The sequence below is a fragment of the Malurus melanocephalus genome, unplaced genomic scaffold (assembly GCF_030028575.1).
Source record: "Malurus melanocephalus ecotype Western Australia unplaced genomic scaffold, MMel_1.1 scaffold_65, whole genome shotgun sequence".
NCBI lineage: Eukaryota > Metazoa > Chordata > Aves > Passeriformes > Maluridae > Malurus > Malurus melanocephalus.
The window spans coordinates 2261133-2274967 of NW_026623297.1; the positions used below are offsets into that span (position 1 = coordinate 2261133).

At 46.6% G+C, this 13835-nt stretch overlaps 1 protein-coding gene across 7 annotated transcripts in view; it reads left to right on the plus strand.

The window, feature by feature from the left end:
* The window catches only part of FRMD4A (FERM domain containing 4A), a 271255-nt gene that overhangs the window by 242799 nt on the left and 14621 nt on the right, over positions 1–13835 (plus strand). For all 7 annotated transcript variants that reach the window (XM_057366444.1, XM_057366441.1, XM_057366442.1 and 4 more), the window contains exons 15-17: positions 6714–6847; positions 10193–10315; positions 13425–13653. In XM_057366444.1, the coding sequence (XP_057222427.1) occupies positions 6714–6847; positions 10193–10315; positions 13425–13653 (486 nt within the window). The remainder of the gene's footprint in view (positions 1–6713; positions 6848–10192; positions 10316–13424; positions 13654–13835) is intronic.

Sequence of the window (13835 nt, forward strand, 5' to 3'; positions counted from 1 at the left end):
GAGGGGTCAGGAAGCTGGCTGTGTCTCTTTGATGCTCTTCTGTCAGTCTGAGCCAGGGAAGCTCTGTGTAAAACAGTGATAAATGTCACTACAGGTGTAAAGCAGTGGTTGATATTTAGCAAAGAGCTTGAAGCTGCTTAGTTGAGCTCTTCAGGAGGGCAAGTTTGCTGGTATCACTGTAATTAACATTTACTGACAATTAAATACCTTCTGTTAAACATCACRTCAACTTATCAAAACCAAATGTGTTGAGATGTGTAACAGCAGACAATAACCTTCTCATGCATGGATAAGGGAAGAGCTCATCCAAGAATGCAAATTCTTTAAAACTGAACCCACACTGATGGGGTAGATTAGCTTTGCATCACTGTATCGTTCATGTCACTTAAAAGCCACACTTTCCTGCTTGGAAAATGTTCAGCAAGGGGTTAAAGTGTGCAGTGCTTCCAGAACTGCTTGCTGTGCAATTCCTTGCCTTGCCTGCAGAGTTGCCTTTCTGCTGCTAGGGTTTTCCTGACAAAGTATACAATCCACTGTCTGTGCCTCCCATCACTTAGGRAGTTGCAGTAGCTCAGCAGCTCCCAGATTGGTGTTTGTTTGGCATTTTCTCCAGCTCTCCTGCTGGAAAGTAAATAATGTTAAGTACCCCAAGAAAGTTCTTAAGGTCTTTCCAAGACCTCAGCCTTCTGGGCACCATTCCCAAGTTTGTGAGAGCTACTTGGTAGTAATCCTGTTTCCATGTTAATACATGGACTTTCTGCATTCCTGGAAAAAAAACACTGGGGTCTGCTTCTGWTCTTACACCTGGAGAGAGCAGTAGCCAGATGAAAGCCAGCAGAAAATCAGACCCAGAAAAGCTGCTGTAGGGCCAGCCTCTATCAGGGTTATGTGAATGGAAATTCCAAATTGGGACYTGTCCATGCTTTTATTTCTGTATGTTTGTGCTCCTTGCACATTTCTGGCTGAGTACAGGATTTGTAGACTCCTCAAAATTGCAATAGTGACTACACCCACCCACAGCTGATTGACCAGGTGAGTCATTTCTTCAGTCCTGGGCAGGTGGATCTGCCTACCTGGGTGCCTTCATAGAGCTGTGTGATCCTCTATGTCTGTCCAGTGCTGCTGGTGGGCCAGGCAAGCATGGCTCCCTCCAGCTTCTTGTCTTCAGAGCTGCCTTTTATCTCCTGCCAGCTTTGAAGACAGGGCTCTCCCAAAAATGCTGAGGAGAGCTGCAGGTTTTGCTGCTGCTGTGCCCCTTCCAGCAGCTAGAAGCAACTTCAAGAAAATACTGAGATAAAGTGTCTAGCAGTGATCGGGTACCAAGGAAAACCCCCAATTGCTTCCACACAGTCACTCAGACCCCTCTGCTCCAAGAGCCTGTTCTCTCAAGCCTCGCTGGTGGAGGTGACCCATCCCTGTCCCACTGGATGGGAGGGGGCATTCATTGCCTGTCCCACTGGGCACAGTCACTGGCTCTGTCCCAGGCTTTGTGTTTCCTCCCATTGTGCCACAGATTATCGGCACACAACCATAACAATGATGGGTTATCGCAGTACGGCCTGCACACTGGAGAGAATAAGTGTAAATGATTAAGTGGCCACAGTAGACTTCCAGGCTATAAATACCTCAAGTGACTCGAAATCACAAGGTCAGGACTGAATCTCTRTTTGCCCCCACTTCCCTACTGTTCTCAGTCTTTTTTTTCCTGAAAATTACTTGTAGTCATTTCCTCCCTCCATCTCACTACTCCTCACTGAAGGAGCTGTCAGCACCGTGAGGAGCATGCCAAAACTGGCATGTCTCCCCTGGGCTTGAAGCAAGACTGCAAGAGGAAAAGTTTATTGTTGCTTCCAGCTGTCACRCTGTCTGGAGAAGATCCTGCTGTGAAGTGCAAGGCAGTTATTGCCCCACATCACTTACAGTCTCAAGAGACAGCAGAGGGGAGATGGAGTCTTACACTGGGAAGTGGCTTCCTCAAGATCACAGCAATTCAAGACCAAAGCCTCAGCTGCTCAATTTTTCCCACGCTTTTGATCTCAATCTGTCCACTGCAGATTTATAATTTTGATACCCGAATCCATTTCTGACAAGCTGAGTCTTAACTTCTGTCCTCATTTTGGATCTGATGGGGCCTCTCTAGGACAGTGGYTGCTGTAATTTAGCTCAGGGATCTTCTGCTCATGATCTGTGGGCCATTCCTGGACATCCAGGGTAAGATTTGCCTGTGAATGAAAGCTCTGCTTTCACATGGGCAGAAACAAAATCAAAGCCCGTAGAACAAAACCAAGGTAGGTGCATTTTTCCTTTGGAGCAATCTGTGCTCTAAGAGCTCTGCAGGGCTCTGAGCTAGTGAGGAACTGTGTAGTCACTGGGTTATTGCTGGACTGAACTCCAGACTACCTTCTTCATCTCTGTGGGCAGAAGAGACACCCCAGAGGAGCATCTCTGCTTTAGCTCTCCAGATGCATTYGAGGAGCCTCTGGCCCCTGAGCCCYGTTCCTTCTGCAGCAATGGAGGTTTCCTGTGCAGGGGCCTGTTTACATTTGAAAACTCCACAGCAGAGTCCAGCCAGGCAGTTCCCAGGCCCCCACCGCTGCATCCAGTGGGGCCGTGTCCCGGCTGGACCGCCCCGTTGGAGCGGGCGTTGGAGCGGATAAACAGCACCCACACGGCCCGCGGGCGCGGGGGCTGGCCAAGACGAGTCACCCACAGGATATCTGAGCACATCCTGTGTGGAGCAGCTCCAGCTGAGCTCCCGCACACCACGGAGGAAATCCTCTGTGTCGGGCAGAGCAGAGATAGCGGTGTCTGGGGCTGTTGTGCGCTGACATCCTGGCGTGGTGAGTCAGCCCGGGCCTGGCACAGAGCGAGCGCGGGGGAAACTTCCCTCTCTGCTCAGGGGACGGCCTCCACGGGGACCTCAACCAATGCCAGCCAGCTGGAGCCAGCAGCCGGATGTAGCGTGAAGGTTTGCCATATTTAGATGTGTTTTTTCCTGGAACAGGAGACTCATGGAATGAGAAGAGATGCCTGGATACTTTTGCCTTGCTGCCACTGCTCAGCCACCTTGTTGCATCTTCTCTCATAGCTGGTGTCACCAAGACATGGCTCCCTCTGCTCTTCAGCATCYCATCTATCCTCCCTGCTTGTTATCATCCTTCTCATTAATCCCTTTTCCAAGGTGACTCCACTCTGCTACAATAGGTGGAGAAAATAGGGACAAACAATGAGTCACTGGTAGGGCTTTTCTCTCCAGAGTGGTGTCTGGTCTCATTTCTTTGACAGACTTTAAAGCAAAGCTTATCTTGGACCCCAGCAGTCCTGTACCTGCAAAACACTTGGTTAGACCCTTTGGTGTTGTGACTCATGTGCTACATGTCCCCATCAGCATCACTGAGACTGTCCTGTCCTGACCAGTATTGAAGTGAGCAGAACCCAGCCTGTTGGCACTGGTGAAGCTCAGCCATGAATTCTGCTGGAGTAGTGAGCTGGACAGGGAGGACCATGTTCTCCCCTTATTTCTCAACTCATGTTCTCCTGAATGTCAGTGGGTGAAGAAATCACTTAGAGAGGCCATGTGGGTGTCAGACTGTGAGTACTGTTTCCACAAGTTAGTAGGATATTAAGTGAACATTTAGGTTGCCAAGACCTGYGTCCCATCCTGTATATGCTGAGGAAGAAGGGGCTCACACATTGAAAAAAACCCCAGTTCAGCAGGTTCCTGGTTCCCACAAGAGAGAAGGTCCTGTGCCTGCCACCTGGTGTATTTTCACAACCCTTTATCTTTTAGGGACATAAAATGGTTCTGCAGAAATGTGTGTTAAAATGCGGAGTTTGGTAAATTCTTGCACTGCAAATGGGAAGGAGGCTGAATAATAATTTTCACAGAAGGKTTCAAATGATGTAGAGGAGAATTATATATTTCAGCAACATTTCTCCCATTTACTGCATTAGGAATTAACCCTAATTGTGGGAGATAAAACACCTGAGAAAGCCTCCCAGTCARCCATCTCTGTTGCAGCAGGAATCTCTTGTGCTAGAACTGATGTTACAGGACTGATTTTTTTTCTGTTGATGATCCCCTTTGGAAGGCACTGGGCAGCCATGAGTCAGTGACCATATCTAATAAGGCTGATTTAAGGTAGTATCTGCTTGATTGGTTTTGTTTGTGCTGGTCTTTGATTATTTCTTGGCTGTTTTTATAGTATTTTGATTTGTCCTGACATTTTTGGGTCAATTGCCACTGGGTTTAGATGTGGATCTGTGATCACCGCCTTATTCAAGGCGGGATTGATACATATTTATAAATAAAGAGCCTCTAATGGAAGCTGTAGGCACTCAGCAATACAAAGCACTGTTCTCTGCTCATTTACAGCCATCTCATGCTGGTRTGGTTCTCTTCACTGATCAAGTTTCCATTTGCTTTTCACCTGGGAGAACAAACWGAGTATCCAGCCAATAAAAATCTCATAATACACTCCAAAATAATTCAGCTTTTAAATAAAAAATTTAAAACAAACATTAGTGCCAGTGAGGAGATGACTTTGGTTTCAGCACTAATCAYATTGCTTCACTCAGAATGTGACAGTGCACCTCCAGGTCTCCTCCAATTYCTTTGCTTTTTGGGAGGGGTGTGAAAGATGGCGAAATGTGCACTCAGTGGACAAAATGTGCACCAATGGCATCAGGGTTGAGACCAGCATGGTTCTCACACAGGGAAAGCACAGCTGGAGCAGATGCTGTGAACTGTCTGTGCTYGATTTGGGTCTGCACCAGCTCAGCCAGAAGCCTTTTCTTTCCTTCTTCTGGGCATAGCCCAAATCAGCACAGGTGTCTGGCCAGGCTGTTCATGTGCTTTTAAATGTTTCTGTGTAGCTGCTGTGGCAACCCACAAGCAAAAAGGAATAGCTTTTAAAAATAAATCCAAGGCTGGCGTGGAGATATGGAGCAGACAGAGGAAGGAAAGGGGAAGAGCAGTTGAAAGGAAAACAGAGGTCATTAAAGTTGTCATAAAAGAAAAAGGTTCAAAACATCTGCTGGAATCATGAGCAATTTTTTACCGAGACTTGGCAGTTTGTTGATGAGTCCGTGAAAAAATTYAGCAGCTCGGTTTTGCTAGTAACTGCTCACCAGGGTTGCTCTTAAGAATGACTAAGTGCTGGAGAGGAGTTTCCCTGCCAGTGCAAATACACAGCTCCTCTAGAAGGTCCCATCAAGTTCTTCCAGCACAGACGTGTCTGCAGGGTTGAGTTTTGTTGCTTTACAAGAGCAAATACAAATAAAATGAGGATGACTACAGCAGTTGAACAAGCATCTTACCATGAGGTTCTCCTTTGTCTGATAATGCTCAACCTGACCGACCTTTGGAGAGATATGTCCTTCCACCCCCACTTCAGGAGAGCCCAGTAAAAGGTGTAAGGAAGCAGAGTGGTGTTTCATTGAATAARTGCCAGCTATCTTCCTCTGTGGAAACTGCAGGAAATATTGGTGGAAAAGATCTGTGAGATTCTCTATTCCCCCTGGGCCAATGCAGAACTGTTTTGTRGCAATTTTTGCCTCAATCCTCTTTCAGTTTAGCTTTAATGGTCTGCTGGAATWGTAGCAATGAAAGATGAAGCTGAAAGCACAAATTTCACTGTTTTGCTGCCAAAACAAAGAATTGTTCCCAGGTTTCTTCCAAAGCTCTGTGAAATAACAGCTTTCTCAACCTCCTTGGRCTGAGTGTTTTCAGTAAAAGCTTGGAGGCCAAGCTGCAAATGGAACCCCCTCTAGCCCCCATCTGATGACAGGTGCACWGTAAACTCCATGTAGCATCCTGTTATATCCGACTCTTGTGGATTATAAAGGTCTGATTTGTTTGTGCTCAAGAGGGGCAGGGGATGGGCCTCTGGTGTAAAAAAATGTTTGTGTTGACACATCAGCAGCAAAAGGAGGGATAAGGAAAATTTCCGTCCTTTACTGGATGTGGGGAGGAACGTAGCGACAAAGAGTGAGGTTACTTCATCAAGAATTTCCCCTGAAGAGCTGAAATTATGAGTGTTGTGACATCTGAGCAACAGAGTCTGACAATGCACAGACTTACTTGAGTGGGAGTTGCCAATTGAAAAGCCAAGCCATTTGGACATCCAGTTAAATATCTCAACCTACATCTTCACAAGAAGCAGCTACTATCCCAGAAGGAGCTATGGTTGGGGTTTTTTGGTGTATTTTACGGGAATCTTGCTAGGTAATTTTGTTCCATTACAGTTTTTCATGGAACAGGCCCCTTAAGTGGATTGAATTACATGTTTGCTACTAGGATAATTGCAGTTCTTAAGAAGGAGGCTGTATTGTCAAATGGTTTCTTCTAGACTTAATTTCCAAAAAATGTGCCTTCAGGACTTTRTAAACTGTACTGGTATTTGCCATTGGGAACTTTCATGGGAATTGTGTGTGGGTTTTTTCTGAGACCATTAGRTGAATAATTTTGCTGCATATATTTTTCCAGATAATGATTACAAATGTCTTTGTGTGYTCTACTGTCCAATCTCTGACTGTTAGCTTAAACAACATTAAGGATTTGCTGTAAACAAACATGACTGGGTAACACCTGCTTCATGTCATACTCCGATTTCTTTTTGGAAGGACTTCATCCAGGCTCTGTTAAAATTACAGGCACTCCAGATGTGTATTCTGCTGTCAGCTGGCCTAGTGAAATCATTGTTTATTGACAGGTTCCCAAGAGTCAGACAGTTCTCAGTCTGCCAAGAAAGACATGCTGGCTGCRCTGAAGTCCAGGCAAGAAGCTTTGGAAGAGACACTGCGCCAGCGCTTGGAMGAGCTAAAGAAACTGTGCCTGCGGGAAGCGGTAGGCAATGGACATTTTATAACCTGGAACACTTYGTTACTTGCTTTGTTATAGCATGCTCCTTGTTTGGAGGTGGGGTGGGGTCAGGAGGTGAGATTCCTTCCACAGTCACCTCTTACAAAACCCATTGTGCGACAGCYTCAGGAAGATCCAGATGTTTCAACTCCAGATTGCGACATCCAGGACATTTCCTCCCCAGAGAAGGAAACCACACGTCAGATCCCCAGATGCCCAGTTGGCTTGGGGCTAGGAGGGTACTCAGCACCTATGTCTGCATGTTTGATATAGTGTTTAATAAGTTACATTCAGCCAGGCTTCTTATTAATTTGATGAGAATATTCTGCCACCTAAATGTCACAGGAAGGCTGTCCTGTGTGCTGGTCATCACTTCTCAAATACTTTTGACTCCATTAGCAAAAAAAAAACCCTCAGGTTGGCACACTCCCTTCTTGGAGCAGACTTGGTTTCAAGTGCTTTCCTTCTTCAATACAGCACACAAGATCTCATCTGCTCCATGTAGATTGTCTTCATCCAGTCAGCTCTGGCACTGCTGGAAAGGGATGCCGGCGTGGTGGCAGACGTTGCAAAGAGGAAACACTATGGTCATCCCAGGACATGCAGGACAGCTCAGGAACTCATAACCTTCCACTCACCTGCCAGTTCATTTTGGTGCACATAGGAGGCCATTTAGAGATCAATTTAATGTTTGGGGAAATCACAGCCTGCTGCAGCTGTGTGTGATTAGCAGCAGCATACTCGGGTCATTCAGCAATCCTCCCATGGTTACCAGGCCTCAGTATCTGAATTTAACAATAAATGGTGATGTGTAATGCAACAGGAAGGTGGCTGCAGACAGTGGCACGGAGATCTTCTAGTTGTTGCTTAATATTTGTTGTGTATGTGTGCTTTTGGCAAAAGTAGGAGAAATGGATCACTGATTTAGGTCTCATTGCACTTTGTTTCAATTAATGTATAGTTTTAATGCCAAAAASGGCAAGTTGGGGAAAATACCTCTCAACAAAGAATGTCAGCAGAAATCTCTGCYGCCCCTCTTCCCATTCTTTATTCCATGGGAGCAGTCCCTTCCCACCTGAGAAGTCCTGGTTGATTTCAGCAAACAACTTGTGTTGAAAAAGGTCACAGGATCAGATCCAATCTCTAAATCCATTAAGCTGAGATCATCCACAGGAAGAAATCACAGCTCTTCAGGGGCTGACAGTCAGGGTCTGGAGGCTCTATTTGGCCCGGAGGAATTTACTACCCTGAGCTAACCCTGCCTGACTGCCGATGACTAATCCTTGCAGCAGCACCGGATGCAGGGGAAGATGTGCCTGTGCCACAGCTGCAGGAACTCACAGCCCAGTGCTTCCCTCTAACTCCAGCCCTCTTTTTGGKGCAGCCTCAGGCACATCAGGAGCAGCCAGGATGCAAGAGCTTCCAGTGGGGCATGGAGCTGGGGATAAGGAGCAATAACTCCTTAATGTGCTGCAGCAAGRCTGCCTAGAGCCCATCTGTCAGCACCCTAAGAGGTGGTAGAAAGTGTTTCATGCTTTCCATAGGGGATTTGAGAGAGACAGTTAGTGGACACTTGGAATCTGACCCCATCTTGCAACCCTACAACTCATCCATCAGCAGCTGGTAGTTGAAAGCTTCCTCTCAGGCTGCCCTTCTTCCTTTCTGCTTCGGCATGGGAATGACCAAAATAGACGGGGAAGGTGGCAAACCAGSAGATAAAAAAGGGTTAAAAGTGGGGGCATAATTAAGAAATCATGGCCAGAACCATTCATAATACTGGCATCAGGTTACTTCGGGCCATCACTACTCCAGTTACTTATTAATTTAGATTCCGTTTCATGATCGTGCCTTTGAATACTTTTTACTGTGTGGAGGCAGCATGGTAGGCCACATTCATTTTGTTCTGCTCTGATCTTTACAGATTTTACAGAAGATTAACTCTTTCCCACTGCTCTGCTTCATATTACATTAGGAGTTATAAAGAAAATATCCCTGTTACCTTCGGGATAGGATACAGGAATCTGTGTTTCACTGCAGTGCTTAGAGCCACATCTCAGTAGAAGGAAGACATTTTAAAAGAAAAACTGAAATAACCCCACAGGGCTGAAAGGGCGATGCAGAGTGGGACTCACATTGCAGTAGGGGGACTCTCTCGCAATAGGGGGCTGTGCAAATTGACACAGASCTCTGCTGCAAACCCCTTTTGCTGRGAATTGCATAAAGAGAAGATTTGAAAAGGCCAGATCCTTGTTTCCTAGTGACCTGAAAAGAGTAGAAAGAAAAATCTCCATTAGGGAGTGGGGGGGAGGCCAGAGCAAGCAGGGACTGGGCTGTGCACCCACACTCGCATTAAGGTCAGCTGCTGTTCTTTGGGATTCAGATGATTTAGGTTACTCTGCCAGCTGGATCCTCTCAAGGCTGATGCTAAGGAACACAAAAGCTTTTTGTCCTGCATGGGGAGAYTTGAGTACAAGGAGTTGGGGCTGTGCTGGTAGTCAGGCTCCTGCCTTCTTCTGTTCAATGCCTTCAATACAATGCCTTCAGATATGTGTGCCTGTATTGAGTAGTCCRGGGGAAAAGTACCACAGTATTAACATCGGTAGTGGTGCTTGCTGCTTTTTGTGTTCTGCATATTCTGCAATTCTGCAGCGTTTGCTTCAGATTTTGAACAAATCTTTGTAGGTAACGCCATCAGTCTGACAGCATATCAGCTAATAATTGCTGCAAAGCTGCCCATGACATCAGTGGGGTTTGGAAGGCACTCTAATACATGAAGTGTTATCAKACAGGTAATGAGGTACCAGGCACTGCTTTTAGTGGCCATTTCCACTGCATTCCTCTCAGACACATCATGAATCAGGTGGGAATGTTTTTCTGTGCAGATCATAACCTGCTTGGCTGTTGCCCTTGCGGCTTTCTGACTCAGCAGACCTGCATCCTGCAGGGAGGCTCTCGCTCTGCTCACCCYTCTCAGAAGTAGCTCAGCAGACTGGAGCTCTTGGTTCCTGCTCACCCTGCAGCAGAGATGAAAGTTTGTGTGCTGCAGCCTGCTCGGCCTCAGGCCCTGACGCCCTTGGGTTGGGCACCACTTACAGACCTGCCCAGGGCAGGCCACAAAGATCTGTATTCATGCACAGGTTAGAGAAACCCCACCCTCAGTGTCAGGTTCTGAGTTTGCAGGGCTGGGTGCTCTTTTGTGTGTTTATCAGCTGGCCGAACTGGATATGATGTTAATGAAAGCCTGTCATTTTAGGGTCACACAAGAGCGCTGTTGTGCTTTGCTCTGCTGTGAGGTTTTTTCAGAGCACTAACAGCATTTTCTGCTTACAGGAGCTCACAGGAAAGCTGCCACGAGAATACCCCCTGGATCCTGGGGAGGAGCCACCTATTGTAAGGAGAAGAATAGGAACTGCCTTTAAACTGGATGAGCAGAAAATCCTTCCTAAGGGAGAGGTGAGGCTGTGCCCTTCCTTTCCAGRCCTGTGTCCCCATCTCAGCTCTCTAATATGTCCACTGAGCATCACACAGGAAGAACCATCGGTCCTATGGTTGTTTTTGCTTTAAATTACTGTATTTAGTCACAGTGCCCATTTATTTGGGTTTTTTTTTAATATCCATCAGAATGGGGAAGCAGTGAGAGAGTTGTGACTTTACTTCAGACTGGGAGTAAGGTGAAATGCTTGAGATTCAGCGCTGACTTTGCTAGAGGTAACAGTAATAGCTGGATGACCAACTGCACCATGGCAGTGCAAGTGCTCTGGTAGCAAAGTGCAGTGATTTGTGTGAGCAGGGAGCATATCAGGAGCCCCTCAAGCCATCTGAGCCTGTTTCTGCCTGTCTTGTTTTTGCAAAAAGCCGCTTGCTTTCCATTCCAGTGGCAATCCAAATTCAGGCCCCCTCCAACCAGGGRGAAAAGCATCACCATTATCCATCTCAGCCCTGCCATGGTGAGATAAAAGCATTTTGCTCCCCAGTCCTTAAACAAAAGAGCCTTCATCCGTACCTATGGGGAGCTGGAGTTACATTTTTTTAAGTTTGCCAGGGAGTGTTTGTTCCCTTGCTTGCTCCCACAATGTGCTGGGTCAGTGCCCTGAACCGTGGCTGTGAAAACAGGGCTGCAGCAGCTGTAAGGCGGGACYGGATTCACAGAACAACTATTGTCTGTGGAGGCACATTTGTCTCAAGACACTTGTGTATATTCCAGTCTTGAGTTTCCTTTTTATTTTTGTAGGAGGAGAGACTGAAGCTGGTGTGACTGTGTGGTTTAAGGCTCAGTTCAGCCAGGGAATTAACTGTTTGTCGTTTTGTTGGCATTTTCCTTCTGCTGAAAAAATAAACAGCTGGAGCTCTTTAGTTTTGTTCTCAATGGAGCCTGGGAGAGGAATTCCACCGCAGTCAAATATTCATGAACTAGCACATTTAATTAAGCTTTTCAAAGGGAAGCATGTCTTAGCTGAATTACTCCTAAAACCCCTGCAGTCTGTTGGCTGCTCAGTTATAATCTGATCTCCAGTTTCCCCGGCTCCTATTGCTACAGGGCAGCTTTTGGGGCCAGCGGGTGAGGAATCTCCTCACTCCAAGTGGCAAGGTTAGGTGGGGAGAGCAGGAAGGTAAAGCAGCTCCTCCCCAGTGCAGGCACTCTGCCTTTTGGCACCAGCAATCCAAACACGCTGACTCAGCTTTCCTCTAGCTTTCCCTTCGTCTGTCAAATTTTAATGGTGTGTTGAAAACCATAAATTTCTGTTCTTGAAGAATGATGTTGAGCTGTGTTTGGCTGCCAGTTTGAAAGCGTTTAGAGAGGCAAGCGATGGTTTTTGTGCACTTTTCAGCAAGTGCAAACACTGGAAAATCAATTCAAAACAAAAGGTGAAATAATCCCTCAGCCACGTAAAGCCAGGACTGAAATTACCAATTATGACAAGGACCTGAAGCAAGGCATTTCCATCTGAAGGCAGATGATAGCTCTCATTGCCTAGGGCTTTATTTATAGGGGTCCCACTGCAGGAAAATAGACAATTGTGGACAGGAAGAAAAATAATATATTAGTCTTAGGATGTACTGAATTATTTAGAACTGAATCTGTGAAGGTCTGAAATGGCAGCTCACAACAAAMTCACCATGCCTTTAGCAAGATGTTTGTCAGAGCAAGACTTACAGGGAAGGGTCCTGGTTTTTTTCTTGGTAATCACCTTTACCTGGTTTGTAATTCCTAACTCTGGGAAGGTTTTTACCATAAAATGAYGAACCAGGTTCCAGGCCTTAAAATTCCATGATCTTGAGTTCACTTCTAATAAGTCTGGCACTAAAAGAGCTTATGAAGYCTTCAAAGATAAAAGGGATCTGTTACAAAGACATAGGGTGGGCTCAGACTTGAGTGAGAGAAATTATAATTATAGTTTTAAGGCAATGCTGACTCACCACTGATAGCAAAGGTATATTTTTTAAGCAAGAAGCCCAGAATAAAAACTTCAGAGAATGACTTCAGTCTGATTAAATCCCACAGCATCAGCTCCTACACTGCTGGTGAACAAAGGGAGGATTTGAATTTGCGTAACGGGAATCTCCATGAATGTACGGGTGTCTCACCGTTCACTAAAAGCAGAAAAACTTGTCATTTTTTTCTCTAGTTTGCAGTGTACTCTTTCTAGCAGACTAATTCCAYTGAGCTGGGGGAGGTAGCCAGATCRATTGCAGATTAGCAARGCWCTTTGAAGCTCACAGCTTGTGGTCCTGGTGGASACTGGGAAGCTCTGTCTCAGCTTATGCATTGGCATAAATTGGCCTAAATCCCTTGACTTYGGAGGATAACCAGAAATGGATAGGTAGCTTCCAGGACACACCTTGGTTGCATTTAAAAACTCAGCTGAGACCCTGCAAGGGCTAACACTGGGGGCACTGGTTCTTCCTGGCATACAGAGAGCTCGCTGTTACACACTGCTGGCTCTGAGATCACCCTCCTGGCTGGGAACTTGAGGAGACAATTTTCTAGTGCCATCAGTTGCAGCAGCCCATAATCACTTCAGCTCATACCCACCCCTGGATTTTGACAGCCATACACTAGGGAGGAACTAGTCCATCTTTGYCCTGTTTTACCCCAAAGTGTTTGGTGGGTGCCAAGCAAACCTGTCAAGAAGGTTAAASCTGTAGCTTTGCATCAATACATAGCAGTGATATCAAATGGGACTTAAATAGGGAGATAGGAAACAYAGAGAAGAGCAGGTGGGAGGCATATGTGACCTATGGATGGGTGTAAAAGGATGAATGTGTCAGCACCTGAGYACCTTTGAACCCAGCCATATTGAACTTCATGAAAAGTCAAACAGCACAWCAGAGTTAGGACTGGAGCACACATGTCCCCCTTGTATGGATCATCCCTTCCAACAGCTGTGCTTCCAGGCACTTGTGTGAGCAGGTGAGGGTGAGATGAGGGCAGCAGCATGACTGAGGATGCTTTGGTGAAGGGAAGCCTTAGTTGGAGGCCACCAGACAGGTTCAGAAGAGCTTCCCTGTAGCTGGGCTTGGAGAGTTTGGTGGTAACCAGAATCCCCCTGCCTTTCACCAGGAGGCAGAGCTGGAGCGGCTGGAGAGGGAATTTGCCATTCAGTCCCAGATCACGGAGGCTGCGCGGCGCCTGGCGAGCGACCCGAACGTCAGCAAAAAGCTGAAGAAGCAGAGGAAGACATCCTACCTGAACGCCCTGAAGAAACTGCAGGAGATCGAGAACGCCATCAACGAGTATCGCATCAAATCTGGGAAGAAGCCRACCCAGAGAGCCTCCCTGATCATTGATGGTGAGTAGGACTTAGTGCCCACAGTGTTACAGGGGGTCTGTGGAGGACAGGGGGCAAAATTCTTGCCCTGAGGTGCAGGTTTCCCCTCCTTCCTCTTCYCTGTGCTGCCTGGAGGACCCCAGGGGTGCTGTCAGAGGGTGCTGTGCATTAGGGATGTGCTGGCTCACAGCAGCAAAGCTGTG